At 40.1% G+C, this 20,754-nt stretch overlaps 1 protein-coding gene across 2 annotated transcripts in view; it reads left to right on the top strand.

The window, feature by feature from the left end:
• LOC124146403 (dynamin-1-like protein) overlaps positions 1 to 20,754 on the top strand; it is a 95,931-nt gene that overhangs the window by 51,515 nt on the left and 23,662 nt on the right. Inside the window, exons 12-13 of one of the 2 annotated variants that reach the window (XM_048401507.1) lie at positions 14,082 to 14,273; positions 19,456 to 19,513. In XM_048401507.1, the coding sequence (XP_048257464.1) occupies positions 14,082 to 14,273; positions 19,456 to 19,513 (250 nt within the window). Of the gene's footprint in view, positions 1 to 14,078; positions 14,274 to 19,455; positions 19,514 to 20,754 lie in introns of both variants that reach the window. The other variant, XM_048401506.1, reaches the window with a different exon arrangement.

Below are 20,754 nucleotides of genomic sequence, written 5' to 3'. Positions count from 1 at the left end.
TTCAATTTTCCAACTATCCCCCTAAATTTTGTGCTTTCGTTTGGCGTGAGTGACTCCCTTTTCTGCGCACTTCTATCTGATGATATCACCTCAACGTGTATTTCTTCAATAAATGCAGACTGGTCCATGAACACACCACTCTCAACTTGCATAATGTCAAACCCGGTATACTGGAAACTCTTTTCCTCCACCTTTCCCGCAAGAAATCTGTGATGCAATTGCTTCATCACAGTTGACTCAAAAGTCTGGTTCACCACAATGCATAAAATCGTCCACATGACTCACCAGCATACCACACAACACAGAATCATTCTTGTAATAGAAGAAAGCTGGATCTAGAGGTGATTCTTCACACTTTAATTTGACAAGTTCTTCAACTACACTGAGATAAAACTGACGAGCAGCATCATTTAGTCCATACAAACAATGCTTCAATTTCCAGATATATCCTTGCTGGACATTTGCTTCTTCTGGTGGATCCAAGAATACATCTCTCTCCAATTCTTTTCCCTGCAGAAAAGCTGATCCGATATCTGTGGTTTTGACATTCCATTGCTTACAAGCTGCAATAGCAAGGAATAGTCTGAGGACACTCTTGCTGACAGTTGGAGAATCCTTCTGCATAGAAAAACCCTCCTCAAATCCTCTTGCAACTACATGTAATCTAGCCTTCACTTCTTGTCCCTTCTCTGTGATCACCCATCTTGTTATCCCCCGCCGCGCGAAAGCGCGAAGCGGGGGATATAGTATTCACGACCGTCCGTACGTCCCACCTGTTTGTTGCCGCGATATCTCAAGAACTAAACACTGGATTGTCTTCATATTTGGAACTATGGTGTATATACAGACTCCGCAGACACCAGTCGGTTTTGGTGACCTTGATCCCATTTTCAAGGTCACAGCAGACAAATCTGCTTCTAGAGTTGGAAAACGGTGTTGCCGCGATATCTCAAGAACTAAACACTGGATTGTCTTCATATTTGGAACTATCGTGTATATACAGACTCCGCAGACACCAGTCGGTTTTGGTGACCTTGATCCCATTTTCAAGGTCACAGCAGGCAAATCTGCTTTTGGAGTTGGAAAACGGTGTTGCCGCGATATCTCAAGAACTAAACACTGGATTGTCTTCATATTTGGAACTATGGTGTATATACAGACACCGCAGACACCAGTCGGTTTTGGTGACCTTGACCCCATTGTCAAGGTCACAGCAGGCAAATCTGCTTTTGGAGTTAGAAAACGGTGTTGCCGCGATATCTCAAGAACTAATCGCTGGATTGTCTTCATATTTGGAACTATAGTGTATATACAGACACCGCATACACCTGTCAGATTTGGTGACCTTGACCCCATTTTCAAGGTCACAGCAGGCAAATCTGTTTTTGGAGTTGGAAAACGGTGTTGCCACAATATCTCAAGAACTAATCGCTGGATTGTCTTCATATTTGGTACTATGGTGTACAGGTGGGGGATATTTCGTCACTCTGTGACAAATACTTGTTGAAATTCTATGCTGTCCTTGATCTAGAACTATTTCGTAAGTGTCAAAAGATTCTAACTTCTTCAATTCTTCAAGCTTTGCACTTACACATGATTGCTCGTTGTGTTTTGACTTTGGAACCATCACGACATCTACACATCTACACATTCATCTACAGTGTCAATTTTCCACTCTGCCACGTCAAGGTTTACACTAACTGCTTCACCTGAATCTTGTCTCACATTGAACCAATTTGTGTACTTGCCACCTTTCTTTCCTGCTCTTGATATTACCTCAGCTAATACCCAATTTCCTTCTGGTGTCTTGAGTGATATTCTGTCATTTTGTTTCAATTATATGTCTTTTGAAACTTGTCTTCCGTCAGTGATTTCTTGCATGTTGCTCTCTTCTATGTCTCTATTGTTGAGATCAAAAATCTCATTCCCCATCTCCTCCTCACTTGCATCACTTTGTATGGTTTCAACACGATCATCTTCTTTGTGACTTCTTTCAACATGTTCAAATTCATGACCTACTTTCTTCAGTCTATTTGGAGACACTGACGAAAACTCCACCATGACGAACAAAGATCACCTTTCCATCCTGGCACACAACTTTACCAGGTCCCAGCCATCGCTGCTGTCCTTCTCTCTTGTAGTAGACATGATCACCATTTTCATATCTTTCTTCTGATGCCCTTATTTTGTTTCTCAAAGCACGACGAATTCTTTCACAAGATTCTGACTCAATGAAAGCCTTTCTTGACTCATTCAAAGCATTTAAGTGTTGAGCAAATGTCTCTGAAGAAGTAACTCCTTCCAGAGCTGGGAGACGATCTGTCATGATATTTGGAAGCTTAGGATTTTGTCCAAACACAAGCTGGTATGAACTGAAGCCATGCCAGTAGTATAGGTAATAGGGGTTCTGGACCACTTCCACTGGAGCCGGATTTATATACCTATACTGCTACTACAGGTGGCATTTTTTATGCCAAAATGATTATGCGATTCAACGATAGTCATGAGTTGTATTAAACGAAACATCAATATTAATTAATAATGAATCAAATTTACTATAGCCCACGAGGATATTGGAAAGGTGTAGGAGCAATAAAAATATTAGCCACCGCGGCTAAGGTATCTAAAGATGTAGCCAAGGATTGGTTAAAGAAACAAGGGATGTGGCAAATATATTTACCGGCACCGCGTTATATAGCGAGGAAGAAGTTTGATATTTTTACAATGAATGAAGTTCATCAGGCTGACCTCTTGTTTCTTCCCCATGATAAGGTAAAACGCAAAACGTATAAATACGCTTTAACCGTAGTGGATTTGGCTAGTCGATACAAAGAGACTGAGCCATTAACCTGGAAAGAATCAACAGAGGTAGCTAATGCACTGAGTTGCATATATAAACGCGGACCACTAAAATGGCCTAAGCTATTTCAAGTAGATCCCGGTCGCGAGTTTATGGGATCGATAACAAAACTGTTAACAAAGCACAATGTCGAAATCAGGCGTGGTGAAAGAGAGGCCCACCGCAGTCAAGCTATCGTCGAAAGATTTAACAGGACATTAGTGGAACGTTTGTTTGGCTATCAGTATGGGATCGAAATGAAATCCGAGCGATTGAGATCAACTGAATGGGTGACACGATTATCAGCCGTTGTATCAGCGCTGAATAATGATGTAACGAGATGAATCGGGAAGACACCATCCGATGCTATTAAAATGAAATCCGTGACTTCCGATTCTTCAGCACCGAGGAGAGGCAAAGAACGAAAACTTCTGGATAGAGTAAGGGTAAGATATTTATACCAGCCCGGTGAACTCGAAGGAGGCCTACGTTGCGCAACGATCCCATATGGTCCCTTAAGACATATAACATTAGTCGATTGGCAAACAGTAATGTCCTGAAGATGTCATGTTTAGACAAACACAACTACCAAAAACATACGCACAGTCATTTTCCAAGTCAAGATGAACTTTAGCACTCTTCATTGCCGACAGTGATAATAGAAGAGGTATATCTGAATCGACAACATCTGAGATGATAGTAACTTTCTTTCCCCCTACAACTGCTGGCAGTTCATATGAACCAAGAGATTTGTACTTATCTCCACCACCAAACCGAAAAACAGTATCACTGCTAGTCTTGACCACTTTCTCTTTTTCTTGTTTGGATAAACTGTCATTGTAACACTGCAACCACAATTTTCCGCACACTGTCTTGGAACAGCCGCAATCCAACACAGCACAATTTCTAGCCTCAAGTCCTAGCAACACTATTTCCTCTTTTTGATCACCAGTGAACAAAATAGCATACTCTTCTTCAGATTCACTAGTATGTCCATGTTCATCATGCTCTGTGTAGTATACCCTTTTTGATAAATTCTCCCAGCTGTCTGGACATCTTGCAATCAAGTGTCTATAGGAACCACAACACAAACAAGTAAAAGGTTTACCATCTGGACCAGAAGGGTTCATGTTTTTACCCCCTCGATATGAAGATGATCCCCCTCTACTTTGTCTACTTGTTCCACCTGTCACATCACTTCCCAAAAAATTCTTCAAAGATGTTCGGGATTGTTCATACAATTGTCCTTTATTTGAATAGTCCATCCCAGTCGACACCAACATCTTCTCATCTCTTGAGATATTTGCATGTCTCAACAGCTTAAAAGCCAAAATCTCGGGAGGCAATGTCATATTTTTCTTCTTAATCTTGTCGTACATCAAATCAAACTTTGTAATATAATCATTAATGGACTGTCCTTTCTCTCTACGAAAATCTTCAAACTCTTCAAACTTTTCCAAACTATCAGTCAAATCATCTTTCAGAAGATGTTCATCAAGAAACTTGATCAAAATGTTGAGACCATTTTCTTTTGATAAATCGGCAACGTTCATGTGCTTAAACACATTTTCACGAATACATAAGTGATGGTCATAAGGAAGCGACAACGCTACAGCTACACCTTGTTCAGTCGTTTTTGCAACAGTTACCTGTCTCCAAGCCAGCAGTTCTTGTTTGTATCGTTCATAATTTCCAGCTTTAACCAAATCCGGGGGATTCAATCTCATGGTCGCCATGTTTTCGCACGTGGACCGTTTTCAAACTTGAAAGTCAATAAAGTATCCTAAAACTTCACACTTCACAGCCAAATACTCTTTTCACCGTCACGCTAACAACAACCTTTGCTATATGGACAGGCTCTGCTACCATTTGTTAATTCGCCATATCACTGAGAATGACACCAACACATGCTCATCTTGTCGCCATTTATTCGTACTCTAAAAAACCATACTTCCGGTACGCCGGAGGTTATACAAAAGTTGGAATGACGGAATGTGGAGTCTTAACAGGTAATCTGCGACCAACCATCCTTCCATGGGATAAATGCATTGAATGAGGTAGGATAATTTTAAAAATTTGTAAATTTTACAATAAATTATATATTTATAATACTTATCCTATCTCGCACGATCTATGCCCACCCATCCGACCCCGCATCACAGTTACACTAGCCTGTCAGCTCCAAGAAAGAGAATGATGAGGCAGTCAATGGACCAGATCGAGGACAGCGTGCTGCACAAGATCCGAGTGCATGACCTAGACACTGGGGTGGTCGTCAAGCTGATGCTTTGGTGGCTGGGCAAATGAAACTTAAAAGCTGGAAACTTTGATCAAGGACGTTTCCACGCAAGGGAACGTAAGAAGGAGGAGGAATGCATAGTGAGATAGGATAAGTATTGTAAATATACAATTTATTGTAAAATTTACAATATTATATTTAAACCAGCGAAAGGTTTCTTATTTAACAGTAAATGTCGTCAGCCGACTGCTGGTCTTTGAATAGTCTCTACATATTGTTAGGGACCAGTTCACAAGACAACAAACCTCATTCATTATGTTTGGAGACATACAGAAAGAAAAAATTCAAGAAATCATAGAACAATTGTGGACTAAAGAAAAGTTTTGAACTGGCATGACCTGTCGTATATTTCATCTAATTTTGCATATGATAATGGTGCTGATCATTGCCAGAGTAAACCAGTGTTACAAATTGACACTTGTCTTGTAGTCCTTGCCAAACTGTCCAATATTTAAGGTATCATAAGGACAAGTAGAAATTTGCTTTGATATATGATATTATAAGGACTAGTGGACTTAAAATGTTACTTTCTACCACTGCAAACATTACGGTCATAACTGTTTTGTTATTGCAGTGAACTATATATCCTGTTAAAGCTGATTTTGCTTGAAAGAAAAATTGCAGATCCCAATTTGCCATTGCAGCACATAAAAGCTTAACTGTTACGTTTTGCAATGATTAAGATGACAACCTGCATTGTTTGTTTGGGGAAATAATTTGAATTGTCTGGTTTAGAATTCCTTATCGTTCACCAATGCAGCATTTGAGTGTAAGTGTTTTTACATTTGGTGGTCAAATTTGTTTTGAGTGTGCACCATATTGAAAAATCAGAACTCTGTGTTATCCCCAGACCTAATAGATTCAGGTTTAGTACTGTATGGATTTACAATGAGTTTACATGAAATGTTTCTGCAGTTGCCATTACATGTTACTTTGAAAAGGCTAAATGGAAACTGGGTTATTACATTAAACATGATGAAATGGATAAGTATTTTAGCGATTATTTTTTTTATTCAGATTGGCTTTGTGAATTGTGGAAATATTGGCTTCATCAATTGTGGAAATATATATAGTTTGATGCTAATATTGTTAAGCATATATTGTCTGATATTGCTGAACCCACACTTCTCGTTTTGGGGATTCGTTTATTCATCAAAGAAATATATTTATTTGCAGTTTGATGCCATTTTTATTAAAGTATTTGTTAACCCTCACAGTTCACAATAAACTATTTCCTGAGGATAAAAGTGAAAAGTCAATCTATTGTGGTACCAAGAGCATTGTTTACAGAGAAAACTGCTGATCCTGGAAATATGTGACTGATGTATTATTGATTCCAGAATGAGGTCACATTTATTAATTTTCGCTCATTCAGTGCAATGATAAAATAGATTTGAAATGATCTTATTACCATCTTTGGCATGTTGTTTTTGGTGGGAATTTCAGTAGTTGATTGGCCTAAATCATGTTCATGCATTGTCAGTGTGTACTGTTCTCCTTAAAGTGTCTGTCTTTGCCGACGTTTTGAACCGTTGACTTTATGTTCAGGAGAGCTACAGAGCCATGGCACTATTTTTTCAAGAGTCAATCATATGTTATATTAGATGAATACTTTTGTATTTTAAGCTGGACAGCCCATTGGAATATTCTTGAAATCCTTGCCACTGATATTGAAGGCAAAATTCACTCTCAAGGACATTCACTCAAAAATGTAATTTGTTCAAAACTACAGAAGTGTTTTCTGTTGAGTTTAGTTGCATAAAGTATGGCTACTAGCTCCTTTGTTTACTGACTTGAACCTAATACTTGTATGGCATGTTTTGGTCAGTTAGCACTCTGAGTGTCCTTTAACTGCATTTAACTGTCATATTGAGGTAGCTGGAAGCATGGGACTTTCTATTTTAAATCTTCACTTCATTAAACATGTATTTCTCCCCAACAAGTAGTAAACTTGATGCATGATCCCACCTTAAGAGTTTCTAAAATGTAGTTATTGCAAGTTGTCTATCAGTGATGGTGGCATCCATGAACTTTTTATGTTTCCAACTTCTTGTCAAAAATTGCATGACAGTTTCAGCTGAAATTTTGTATGGATGCATTCATATAGCAGTTGCAATGTGAGCAACAGGTTTGATTGGATGTAATGATGTAATAATATTGGTATATGTCAAGTTAGTATGCTCAATTTTTCACAGTATTTCATATTTTCATCTCAATTTGACACTCCTATTGGACCATGCTCTCAAATTCTTCCAAAATTAATTTCTTTGCACTGTAAATATAGCCTCAGAAACCACTGATGCAGAAAAGTTGAATTACAAAGGCTTGTACCCACCAATGATGACAACAGAATTTTCTTCATGTGGTTAGAATCCTGTTTTCTTATCATCAGCCTTATTAAGTCAGCCACGCCAGCTTTTTGAAAGTGGGTGATTGATATCATGTGCAACATTCCACACTGTCAGGGTTGGTTGACATGTTGTCAGCTAAGTCACAAAGCCTGACAACCCAATCCATTAAGTTGCCAGGTACAACATGCATATGTTCGTCGGACATACTCTAACTAGCAGTCCCCACAGGGGACAAGCTAACACAGTGGAAACATGGATATGATGAATACATTATGTCCTGTTATTAGTCATATGGTCACAAGATAAATACTGCCCTAAACTAAGGTGTGGTTTAGTTGCTTTCTCTCTAAAAGTTATAATGTATTTAACTTAATATGGTATAAGACTTCATGACAAGGCTTGAGTCAAGATCAGAGGAAATGGGGCTTGTCCGTAATCTGCATGTGATGTAACATTTCTCTGAATTCTTTTCTCTGGAATGTTCTCGTACTTTATGTAAATGTTTGTCACCAATATGGGGTTTACTTTCAAAGTCATAAAAGGTACTGAAAAATATGGATCGGCATAAGAAAAGTATTTATCCACAGAATGCATATACACATTAGAGTTAAAACTTTGTCTTATGTTCATTCGAATATTGTGTATTGCAACAATGTTATACTATATTTCATGTGACATTCATGGTTCCAGATTAAAATATTGGGGAGTGTGATACTTCTTTAACTTCTTTGAGAGGCATTTAGAAGTACTAAGTAAGGATACGATTTATTGATGAATAACTTCTTTATTACAATTACGAGCAACAATTTGGTACTGTTACATATTTGTCAATATTTTAATCCTCAATGTTAGCAGAAAGTATGTAATTGTCAATGCTGACAGCAAATTTTGTTAACCCCTCGATGCCACAGGAACATATACTGAACCGGAAAAGAAACATCACCATGGATAGATACATGAGAAACCTTATTTGTCCTAACACAGTAAACATACTTTGAGACATATTAAAAAGGTGAAACTTGGCAAAACTGATCATCAAGGTTGAAATTAAAGTGTCAAATGTTCTTAAAGTGAAACACAACACTCGTCTCACAAGTCAGTATCTCGTGTGTCCGCCATGTGCATTGCTGACTGCCGTGCAATGTCGATACATGGAATGGTTTGAGGCGGTTGATGAAGGCCATAGGCACTTGAGCCCACACTCTGGGCAGTTGTCGGCCTTGGTCGGACGTCATTCAGCGGTCTTTGAATCTCGTCCCACAGGTGCTCCATGGGATTTAAATTGGGACTGAGGGCAGGCCACTGCATGGTTCTGATGCCATTCTGCTGGAGGAAGTCTCTTGTTGCTCTTGCAGTGTGGGCACGGGCATTATCATGCTGAAACTTGTGGTTGCGGCGACGTGCCAAATGAGGTATAGCGTATGGTCTCAAGATTTGATCAATGTACCGAGCTGCTGTGACGTCATTGCCCCTCCCTGGACCCATGTCCTGGAAGACCACGGGGCCGACCCTCTGTGCAAGACCAATTCCACCCCACACCATTATGTTCAGACCACTCCACAAGTCTCTCTCAACAACACAAGCATCCGAATAACGTTTCCCACGGCGTCGCCAGACTCTCTCTGTGCCATCTGCCGTTGAGATACAATAACGGCTCTCGTCTTCTCCACTGCTGTTGGTGCCAATGCTTGTGCTGTGTTGCCCACTGAAGATGGTACATGATGACGTGGTGTCAGAATGGGTCCTCAGTGTGGGCAGTAGTATAGGTAATGATGGTTCTGGACCACTTCCACTGGAGCTTGATTCATATACCTATACCACTACTACAGAGGGAATTTTTTATGCATAAAAGCTTATGCGATTCAACGATCGTCATGAGTCGTATTAAAAGAAACATCAATTTTAATTAATAATGAATAAAATTTACTATAGCCCACGAGGATATTGGAAAGGTATAGGAGCAATACAAAAATTAGCCATTGCGGATAAGGCATCTAAAGATATGGCCAAGGACTGGTTAAAGAAACAAACGATGTGGCAAATATACTTACCGGCACCGCATTATATACCGAGGAAGAAGTTTGATATTTTTACAACAAATGAAGTTCATCAAGCTGACCTCTTGTTTCCTCCCCATGATAAGGTAAGACGCAAAACGTATAAATACGCTTTAACCGTAGTGGACGTGGCTAGTCGATACAAAGAGGCTGAGCCATTAACCTCGAAAGATTCAACAGAAGTAGCTAATGCACTGAGTCGCATATATAAACGCGGACCACTAAAATGGCCTAAGCTATTTCCAGTTGATCCTGGTCACGAGTTTATTGGATCAGAAAACTAAACTGTTAACAAAGCACGATGTCGAAATCAGGTGTGGTGAAAAAGAGGCCCACCATAGTCAAGCTATCGTCGAAAGATTTAACCGGACATTAGCGGAACGTTTGTTTGGCTATCAGTATGGGATCGAAATGAAATCCGAACGATTGAGATCAACCGAATGGGTGGATTATGATGTCTTGTTCATTCTTAATCCATATATACTTTGATTGTAACTTCCTAAAGAGTTCATCTTGTGTTCGAATGTTCTACTGTTGAATAATGCTTCTTTATACTGTTCGTGTTTGATATGCTTTTTTACCACATACTTCTTAACACCCTTAGCTTTCCTTATCTCTCCATTATCAGACTTCTTTATAGAATACATCTTAGGTCTTAATCCAACATACTCAGCAATACAGGTCCCAGCACATTCATCCTTCATCCTACCTAACACCTTTTTATTTACTACGCTGTGCAGTGGATTATCTTTTGGGTAATTGCTCGTGTCGTACATATCTATTTTTTCTGCCATATCTTTATACACATCCTTGGTTTGTGTTTCTATCAACAAAGAATCTGTGTCGGTATATAACACCTCGCATCTATCACCGTATTGCTTCTTAAGTTTGTTGTAATAAAAGTCATACATTAAGTGTTTTGACAAGTCGAGAATACTCATACCAACGTACACCGGTCTGTTGAGTTTTATATTACTCTTCTGCATATGCAACGCGGCTAAGTCGTTATCGAATATCTTACTTCAGTTAAAAGCCGGACTGGCTATAAGTTTCCTGAGTCTTTCTTCCTCATTAGATCTGACTAATTTAACATCAACACGCTTCCTTAGATTCTCCATAGTTTTACCAAATACTGAGTTATTCATGAGCTTATACAGATTCTTTTCGAAATCGCTGGTAGCTATCTTTCTTAAATCTGTGTTCAGTCTTATATAGGGCTTCATCCAAGGGCTTTGATCAAACTTTAGAACTCTGTGTATTTTCTTTAGTTTCATACCTAACGATAGATATAACTGGAGATTTCTGTAGTGAACTATATATTTTGTCTTATCCATCAAATTTGGTACGAGTTTTTCTACGTTAGCTAACCTAGTATTACCCATCAAGGAGTGTTGATATTCCGACATCCAATCTTTATTAACCATTAATCTTTCAGGAGCTAGCGGATAACTGTTATGATCTTTATGTAACAAAGTGGGATATTCCAAGTCAACTTCTAGTATGTACCCTTTATTTACATCGACCTCATGGATATCATTCACATCGACCCACTCAAAACCACCCGTGGGTAAAGGTTGACTCATAGCCCATCCGTACAAATGTGCGTGGCGGGTTTACTCGGATCATACCCTTCCACTAATTTATTATTAGCCTTAGAATACCTTTTCGCAACCATCGATATACCACCTCTTAATCCTTTCTCAATAAACAAGTGCATATCGTAATCGGTGAGTAGTTTTAGTTCTACACCGGTCTTCTTCAACAATGCATCCCACGATAGTCCGGGACTGTAATAGTACCATGCAGGGTCCAAACCGTATTGTTTTAAACATGTCTTTCTACATATCTCGAATATATCGGCGAGTAACAGTACATCGGTTTTTAAGTACAGATCGTGATAATTACCTAAATTCTTACAACCTAATTTATCCCAGACCGTCAGAGCGTGTTCATAATCGGCATTGGTTATTTTAGATTCTGTTAAGTTACTATAGAATGATTCAAGGGGTGGTAATTTAGTTTCATCGAATCTAGACCAATCATCCATATATTCGTAAGGATATACACCTTTTCTCAACAACAAATGCCGTGTTATCCGATCGGTATATTGATTTGTTATTGCAAAGTCATCGGAATTGTTCGCATTAGCTAAATTGTCCAGGGAAGATAACAGAAACTGTACGGAGTCTATGAATCTAAGCCCATTACTTTGCTTTATTCTGGCTTTCTCATCCTTTTCCGTATAATGTATAGTTTTAGTCAACGAGAATGATATGTATTTTTCCACATTATTAGGAATACATGTTAAGCCGCCGTCGGTCTTTGAGATAGCTTGCATAATGAGATGGGAATCGTATCCTCTAAGGTTATGAAACACAACGGGGATGGGTATTGTTTGAGAATTCATTTTTAGTTTCAAGTTACACTCGTTATGCACGGCTCCCCGATAATTACCCGTGACGTGGCAATGATCTCTTACGGAATCCCCATTCAGGGATTTATTACAAACATGACAACTCGTTGACTTCTTATAGGCCCTCCAATCATCCGTCGTCATACGCATGGGTTTCTTACGCATGGGTTTTCCCTGATTATTCTCTCTTCATTTTGTAGATATTCTAGGAACTTTCCCACTGCATCGGGACCTCTGTAAAATCACGGGCGGGTTTGTTTTCCCATCATATCTTACAACTATATATCCAAACCCACAAGGAATATGTTCTTGAGTTTTGTACGTAAAAATACTATCAGTATTGCGTTCAGTATTTTATATAGGTTTGATAAACGCTTCGAAATCAGCGTAAATTAGGTATGGTACTGGCATTTGATTACAATAATGTTCAAATTTTAATATATTTTTTCCCTCTTTAGGTATATCGATCCTGATAGCAGTCTGTCCAACACCTCTGCAGTCTTCTTTATGCGCTTCTAATAGATCTTGTCTGCTGTACCCATGCAGGCATCTTTCGCAGAAATATTTCTTTCTAGCATGTTTTGTTTGATCGTATAATAGCCTGTTTAAACTCTTTATCCACGTATAATGATATTTACCATCTTTTTCGATCAGAAATGAATTGATTCTGGGAATATGTTCTGGAGCGGAGCTTATCCTGTGTACAACAATTCCTTTAGAAGAATGTCCGAAAACATTTATAGCTAAATTATTTTGCTTTTCTGCCTTATCAATTTGTGAGATTGGTGTAGGTTTGTCTATACCATCAAAGTTGAGTCCATCGTTTTGGGGATAGACCTTGTGGTAGCAATTCAATAATGAATGAATGTTATCCGATTTTGGATTGGATGGGTGGAAGATCCAGTTTCGCGTTGGCACTGTTCTCTAACAACCTTCCCTTTTCAGATTTTATGAAAATGTATGACATAAAATCTTTGCATCCATTGGGTGAACCTGCTTTGGTATTTTGACATCTCATTTGAACCTATTTGGGTTATGAAACTGATCGTTCTTGAATGTGACCCTGTCTTTAAACTTTTATAACAGAACATTGGTTTTGTTGAGTTCATATTTAAAAACAGGTAACTATTTGGCTTGAGTGATCATGACCGATGACTGGGTTGATTGCATCTCATGGAACACAAATGGCAAGTGTCGGTGCTCATGACATCAATTACTGGTTTGTCTGATTCCGACCTGGTTATTTACATATACAGGATACAGCTGGAATATTGCTGTCTTTGCATCGCCTTTGACCATATTGTGCCACAAGGGCTGCAAAGGCAATTTTACAAAAAGTATAATTGACAATCTACGCAGCCTCTTATTAGTGTATCAGTGTTTAATTTACATACCATTTGGTTGTACAGAAACTTCTAACACTAATATCATATTCTTGATTACCCTGTTGAATCATTACCTTATGTAAATGGGGCGGTCGGGTAGCCTAGTGGTTAAAGCGTTCGCTCGTCACGCAGAAGACCTGGGTTCGATTCCCGACATGGGTACAATGTGTGAAGCCCATTTCTGGTGTCCCCTGCCGTTATATAGCTGGAATATTGCTAAAAGCTGCGTAAAACCAAACTCACTCGCTCACTTATGTAAATATTCCAGACAATTTAAGGTGAGCGACAGAGCCTTGTATCTGTTTGCTTCAGATTAATATTGGAAGCTTTTACAATTCAACTTGAAGTTATTGTCTTAAAAATAAAACTTAGACAACAGATTTCAGATTATATTGGGCAAATAGGGTGTGAAATGGAATAATCAAGTGGGGTAATTCTGATGAGACTACCTGAAAATTACAGCTACTGTATATGCCATTCTTCTTGATTGCCTTCACTATTTATTTGTGAAACTCCAACTTTGTGCATATGTGTTTTGCATGCCATGCATAGTGGTTCTATTTCAAAGAGGATAAAGATCATAGACGTACAGAAAGTAGTATCCAAATATATATTTCTAATTAATTTTCATTCACAAATGAACTTCTCTTTGTAGTAGTGGTGAGGGTTGGAGTCAAAACCTGACATATTTATCTTAATGTAATGAAAATGATGCCATGATTTTCCTTTCGAAGCAGAGCGTTGCACTACAAGACAATATGAATGGTGGCACATGGAAGATATCTAACCTCATCAGGGGCAGTAGACTGGAGCTCTCAGCCGACAAACTGTCTGATCATGGGTCATCATCACTTCCAAGTAGTGGCCCTAATAGTGCAGTGCAATCACCAGCTCGCAATAGGAAGGGCATCAACCTGCTCCCTGAAGTGGTGTGTATATTGCAACAACATCTTCTACGTAACACATCACACTCTCATGTACCTGCGGCAACATCCTCTACACACCCTTCACCACACTCTCATGTGCCCGCAGCAACATCCGCTACACACCTGTCATCACACTCTCTGGTATAACTACAAAATCCTCTACACACCAGTTGCCAAACACTCTGATATAGCTATAACATCCTCTACACACCAGTCACCACACTCTGATGTAGCTATAACATCCTCTACACTCCAGTCACCACACTCTGATGTAGCTACAACATCCTCTACACACCAGTTGCCAAACACTCTGATGTAGCTAAAACATCCTCTACACATCAGTCATCACACACACTGATGTAGCTACAACATCCTCTACACACCAGTCGCCAAACACTCTGATGTAGCTACAACATCTTCTACACTCCAGTCACCACACTCTCATGTAGCTACAACATCCTCTACACACCAGTCGCCCAACACTCTCATGTAGCTACAACATCTTCTACACTCCAGTCGCCACACTCTCATGTAGCTACAACATCCTCTACACTCCAGTCACCACACTCTCATGTAGCTATAACATCCTCTACACACCAGTCACCACACTCTCATGTAGCTACAACATCCTCTACACACCAGTCACCAAACACTCTCATGTAGCTAAAACATCCTCTACACACCAGTCGCCAAACACTCTGATGTAGCTACAACATCCTCTACACACCAGTCGCCAAACACTCTGATGTAGCTACAACATCCTCTACACACCAGTCGCCAAACACTCTGATGTAGCTATAACATCCTCTACACATCAGTCATCACACACTCTCATGTAGCTACAACATCCTCTACACTCCAGTCACCAAACACTCTGATGTAGCTATAACATCCTCTACACACCAGTCGCCAAACACTCTGATGTAGCTATAACATCCTCTACACTCCAGTCACCACACTCTGATGTAGCTACAACATCCTCTACACTCCAGTCACCACACTCTGATGTAGCTACAACATCCTCTACGCTCCTGTCACCACACTCTGATGTAGCTACAACATCCTCTACACTCCAGTCACCAAACACTCTCATGTAGCTGTAACATCCTCTACACTCCAGTCACCACACTCTCATGTAGCTACAACATCCTCTACGCTCCTGTCACCACACTCTGATGTAGCTACAACATCCTCTACACTCCAGTCACCAAACACTCTCATGTAGCTGTAACATCCTCTACACTCCAGTCGCCACACTCTCATGTAGCTACAACATCCTCTACACTCCAGTCACCACACTCTCATGTAGCTACAACATCCTCTACACACCAGTCACCACACTCTCATGTAGCTATAACATCCTCTACACACCAGTCGCCAAACACTCTGATTTAGCTACAACATCCTCTACACTCCAGTCACCAAACACTCTCATGTAGCTGTAACATCCTCTACACTCCAGTCGCCACACTCTCATGTAGCTACAACATCCTCTACACTCCAGTCGCCAAACACTCTCATGTAGCTATAACATCCTCTACACACCAGTCACCACACTCTCATGTAGCTATAACATCCTCTACACTCCAGTCACCACACTCTCATGTAGCTACAACATCCTCTACACTCCAGTCACCACACTCTCATGTAGCTAAAACATCCTCTACACTCCAGTCGCCAAACACTCTGATGTAGCTATAACATCCTCTACACATCAGTCACCAAACACTCTGATATAGCTACAACAACATCCTCTACACATTAGTCATCACACACACTGATGTAGCTACAACATCCTCTACAGACCAGTCACCAAACACTCTGATATAGCTACAACATCCTCTACACACCAGTCGCCAAACACTCTAATATGGCTACAACAACATCCTCTACACACCAGTCGCCAAACACTCTGATATAGCTACAACAACATCCTCTACACATCAGTCATCACATTCTCATGTAGCTACAACATCCTCTACACATCAGTCATCACACACACTGATGTAGCTACAACATCCTCTACAGACCAGTCGCCAAACACTCTGATATAGCTACAACATCCTCTACACACCAGTCGCCAAACACTCTAATATGGCTACAACAACATCCTCTACACACCAGTCGCCAAACACTCTGATATAGCTACAACAACATCCTCTACACATCAGTCATCACACTCTCATGTAGCTACAACATCCTCTACAGACCAGTCGCCAAACACTCTGATATAGCTACAACAACATCCACTACACATCAGTCATCACACACACTGATGTAGCTACAACATCCTCTACAGACCAGTCGCCACACTCTCATGTAGCTACAACATCCTCTACACTCCAGTCACCAAACACTCTGACATAGCTACAACAACATCCTCTACACTCCAGTCGCCAAACACTCTGATATAGCTACAACAGCATCCTCTACACTCCAGTCGCCAAACACTCTCATGTAGCTACAACATCCTCTACACATCAGTCATCACACACACTGATGTAGCTACAACATCCTCTACAGACCAGTCGCCAAACACTCTGATATAGCTACAACAACATCCTCTACACATCAGTCATCACACACACTGATGTAGCTACAACATCCTCTACAGACCAGTCGCCACACTCTCATGTAGCTACAACATCCTCTACACTCCAGTCACCAAACACTCTGATATAGCTACAACAACATCCTCTACACTCCAGTCGCCAAACACTCTGATATAGCTACAACAACATCCTCTACACTCCAGTCGCCAAACACTCTGATATAGCTACAACAACATTCTCTACACATCAGTCATCACACACACTGATATAGCTACAACATCCTCTACAGACCAGTCGCCAAACACTCTGATATAGCTACAACAACATCCTCTACACATCAGTCATCACACACACTGATATAGCTACAACATTCTCTACACACCAGTCGCCAAACACTCTAATATGGCTACAACAACATCCTCTACACACCAGTCGCCAAACACTCTGATATAGCTACAACAACATCCTCTACACATTAGTCATCACACACACTGATGTAGCTACAACATCCTCTACACACAAGTGTATATGACAAAACCACCTCTGATTTTTTTAACTACAACACCTATGGATCTGAAACTCAACATGAATGATCCCAGCTATAATAGAATTCTGATGCGATTTTGTACATGGCTGCCACAGCATTTAGAAACCCATTTCTTTCTTACCATCACCATGGTCTTTTGATAGAGTGCCTGCCTGGAGAGCAGAAAGTCGATAGTTTGATCCCCGGCTACATCAAATCAAAAAGACATTAAAAGATGGTACTTGTTGTTAAGTTGGATAAGAGTCAATACGCAGTGTCAGACAATCATATATTTTCTAAATTACATCCTTTACACGCTGCCATGTCCCAAGCAACCTTTGATGATTGTAAGATTTGACTTAATGGTTTGGCTGGTCAGACTGTGGTTGATTGCATGATATCTTACCCTGGTGGCATGGATCATTGTTCATAATATCAATCGACCGCCTCCGTGGTCTAGTGGTAGAGCGTCCGCCCGGAGAGCGGGACGTCCAGGGTTCGATCCCCAGCCACGTCATACCAAAAGACATTAAAAGATGGTACTTGTTGTTACCCTGTCTGGCGCTCGGCATAAAGGGGCTAAAACAAGGACTGGTCAGCTCGGAGTCAGTATACTTTGTCTGAGTGGGGTATTCATGTTAAACTGCGGCATGGTATCTCAGTGAGCTAGCACTATAAATCGGCATCAGTCCGGACTAGTACAAGCAGCAACACACACACGTGCATGCATGTCGCTATATAAGTGCAATAATCTTGGACCCGACGTTAAACCCAATTTCACCTCACCATAATATCAATCTCTGGAATGTCTTGTCCAGTCATGTACTGGTGTCCCCTGCCGTGCTGGAATATTGCTAAAAGCGGCATAAAACCATGCTCGCTAGCTCACTCACTCACTCACTCACTCACTCACTCACTCACTCACTCACTCACTCACTCACTCACTCACTCACCAGTCATGTAATTGGAATTTTGCTGAGTGTGATATTCAACAACAAGACGGACAATAGACGACAACTATCAAGCTTTTTAAACGGTTGTTGCTATCAGTTAGCTGGCCACACTAATATCCCTTTGTGTCTTGAAGTCCATGAGTCAATAGTGACAGATATTATTTCTTTTGCGTGCTGTTTGTGCATATGATGCATGCCTTATCCCTTACTTCATTACATGTATGTCTCCCATCAAGATTTGGGTTAGAATTGAGTTTCAGCAACCCATGCTTGTCGTAAGAGGTGACTGACGGGATCGGGTGGTCAGGCTCACTGACTTGCATCAAGCATTTTATCATATCCCAACTGTGTAGATCGGTGTCCATGATGTCAATCACTGGATAGTCTGGTCCAGGCTTGATAACTTAAAGACCTGATCATTGTATGCTTCTCATCAGAAAATTGCTTGTGACTATCTTCTGTTAAGATACCTGTTCTTCTGTAAACATAGTTAATTATTAGATCACCTCATTGAAAGTCAAGTGTACTTAAGATGTGACGCATTGTCTGCTTGTCTCATCATTGATTAGCTGTTACATTGTTGCCATCTTCTCTGAAACTATTAAGCTTATGGAGCTGAAACTTTGTGTGAATGATCCCGGCTATGGTGTCTCACACAAATACCAATCCGACTTTTAACATGACCACCTTTATTTTCTTCATAGTTCAGTTGAGCTACAGAGCCTTGTAGCTCTATTTTTTAATTATTCACTGTCTGGAATAGTTAGGGCAAGAGCGAATGTAATTAATATTTCAAGGCTTATTTTCAGTTATACTGTGTGTTAGGACCTTCCCACATATGCTTTGCACTTTTGAAGACTGATAGCTGTATTTCATGTCAAATCAGTCATACTGGATCAAAATGGTAATATAGTTTGTGCCATGTCTTTAAATTATGAAATAATAAATAGTTTCAAAGTTAGCTTTATTGTGTCAGCAGAGTCAGTCCAAACAGTAAATAAGTTGTGTGTTAGTCCTTTGTAATGAGTGCCAGTAGATTGTTTGTCAACAAGTCTGATGAAATTTGAAATGGCCACAAGTCATTATGAAATTGATAATAGGATCAAGCCTATTTGTAAATCCATCACTTCTACAACAATATGTTTCTGTTGCAGCCTGAACAACCAGTTATGAAGCTTTCAACACGTGAACAGAGAGATTGCGAAGTCATAGGTAACATGCTGGCCATGGCCACTTACAAAGTGGATTTCCTTAGTGTAACACGATGTAGTGGCTAATCATATTGATGTACACACGATGCAGCCACTTACAAAGTGGATTTCCTTAGTCAAACACGATGTAGTGGCTAATCATATTGATGTACACACGATGCAGCCACTTACAAAGTGGATTTCCTTAGTGTAACAGGATGTAGTGGCTCATCATATTGATGTACACACGGTGCAGCCACTTACAAAGTGGATTTCCTCAGTGTAACACGATGTAGTGGCTAATCATATTGATGTACACACGATGCAGCCACTTACAAAGTGGATTTCCTTAGTCAAACACGATGTAGTGGCTAATCATATTGATGTACACACGATGCAGCCACTTACAAAGTGGATTTCCTTATTGAAACACGATGTAGTGGCTAATCATATTGATGTACACACGATGCAGCCACTTACAAAGTGGATTTCCTTAGTGTAACAGGATGTAGTGGCTAATCATATTGATGTACACACGATGCAGCCACTTACAAAGTGGATTTCCTTAGTGTAACATGATGTAGTGGCTAATCATATTGATGTACACACGATGCAGCCACTTACAAAGTGGATTTCCTCTGTGTAACAGGATGTAGTGGCTAATCATATTGATGTACACACGATGCAGCCACTTACAAAGTGGATTTCCTTAGTGTAACAGGATGTAGTGGCTAATCATACTGATGTACACACGATGCAGCCACTTAAAAAAAGGATTTCCTTAGTGGAACAGGATGTAGTGGCTAATCATATTGATGTACACTCGATGCAGCCACTTACAAAGTGGATTTCCTTAGTGAAACAGGATGTAGTGGCTAATCATATTGATGTACACACGATGCAGCCACTTACAAAGTGGATTTCCTTAGTGAAACAGGATGTAGTGGCTAATCATATTGATGTACACACGATGCAGCCACTTACAAAGTGGATTTCCTTAGTGTAACAGGATGTAGTGGCTAATCAGATTGATGTAAACATGATGCAGCCACTTACAAAGTGGATTTCCTTAGTGAAACAGGATGTAGTGGCTAATCATATTCATGTACACACGATGCAGCCACTTACAAAGTGGATTTCCTTAGTGAAACACGATGTAGTGGCTAATCATATTGATGTACACACGATGCAGCCACTTACAAAGTGGATTTCCTTAGTGTAACAGGATGTAGTGGCTAATCAGATTGATGTAAACATGATGCA

Source organism: Haliotis rufescens, unplaced genomic scaffold (genome assembly GCF_023055435.1).
Source record: "Haliotis rufescens isolate VD_foot unplaced genomic scaffold, xgHalRufe1.0.p SCAF_22, whole genome shotgun sequence".
NCBI classification, from domain to species: Eukaryota; Metazoa; Mollusca; class Gastropoda; order Lepetellida; family Haliotidae; genus Haliotis; species Haliotis rufescens.
The sequence above is the reverse complement of the archived record's forward strand: the minus strand, read 5'-3'. Positions and strand labels throughout refer to the sequence as shown.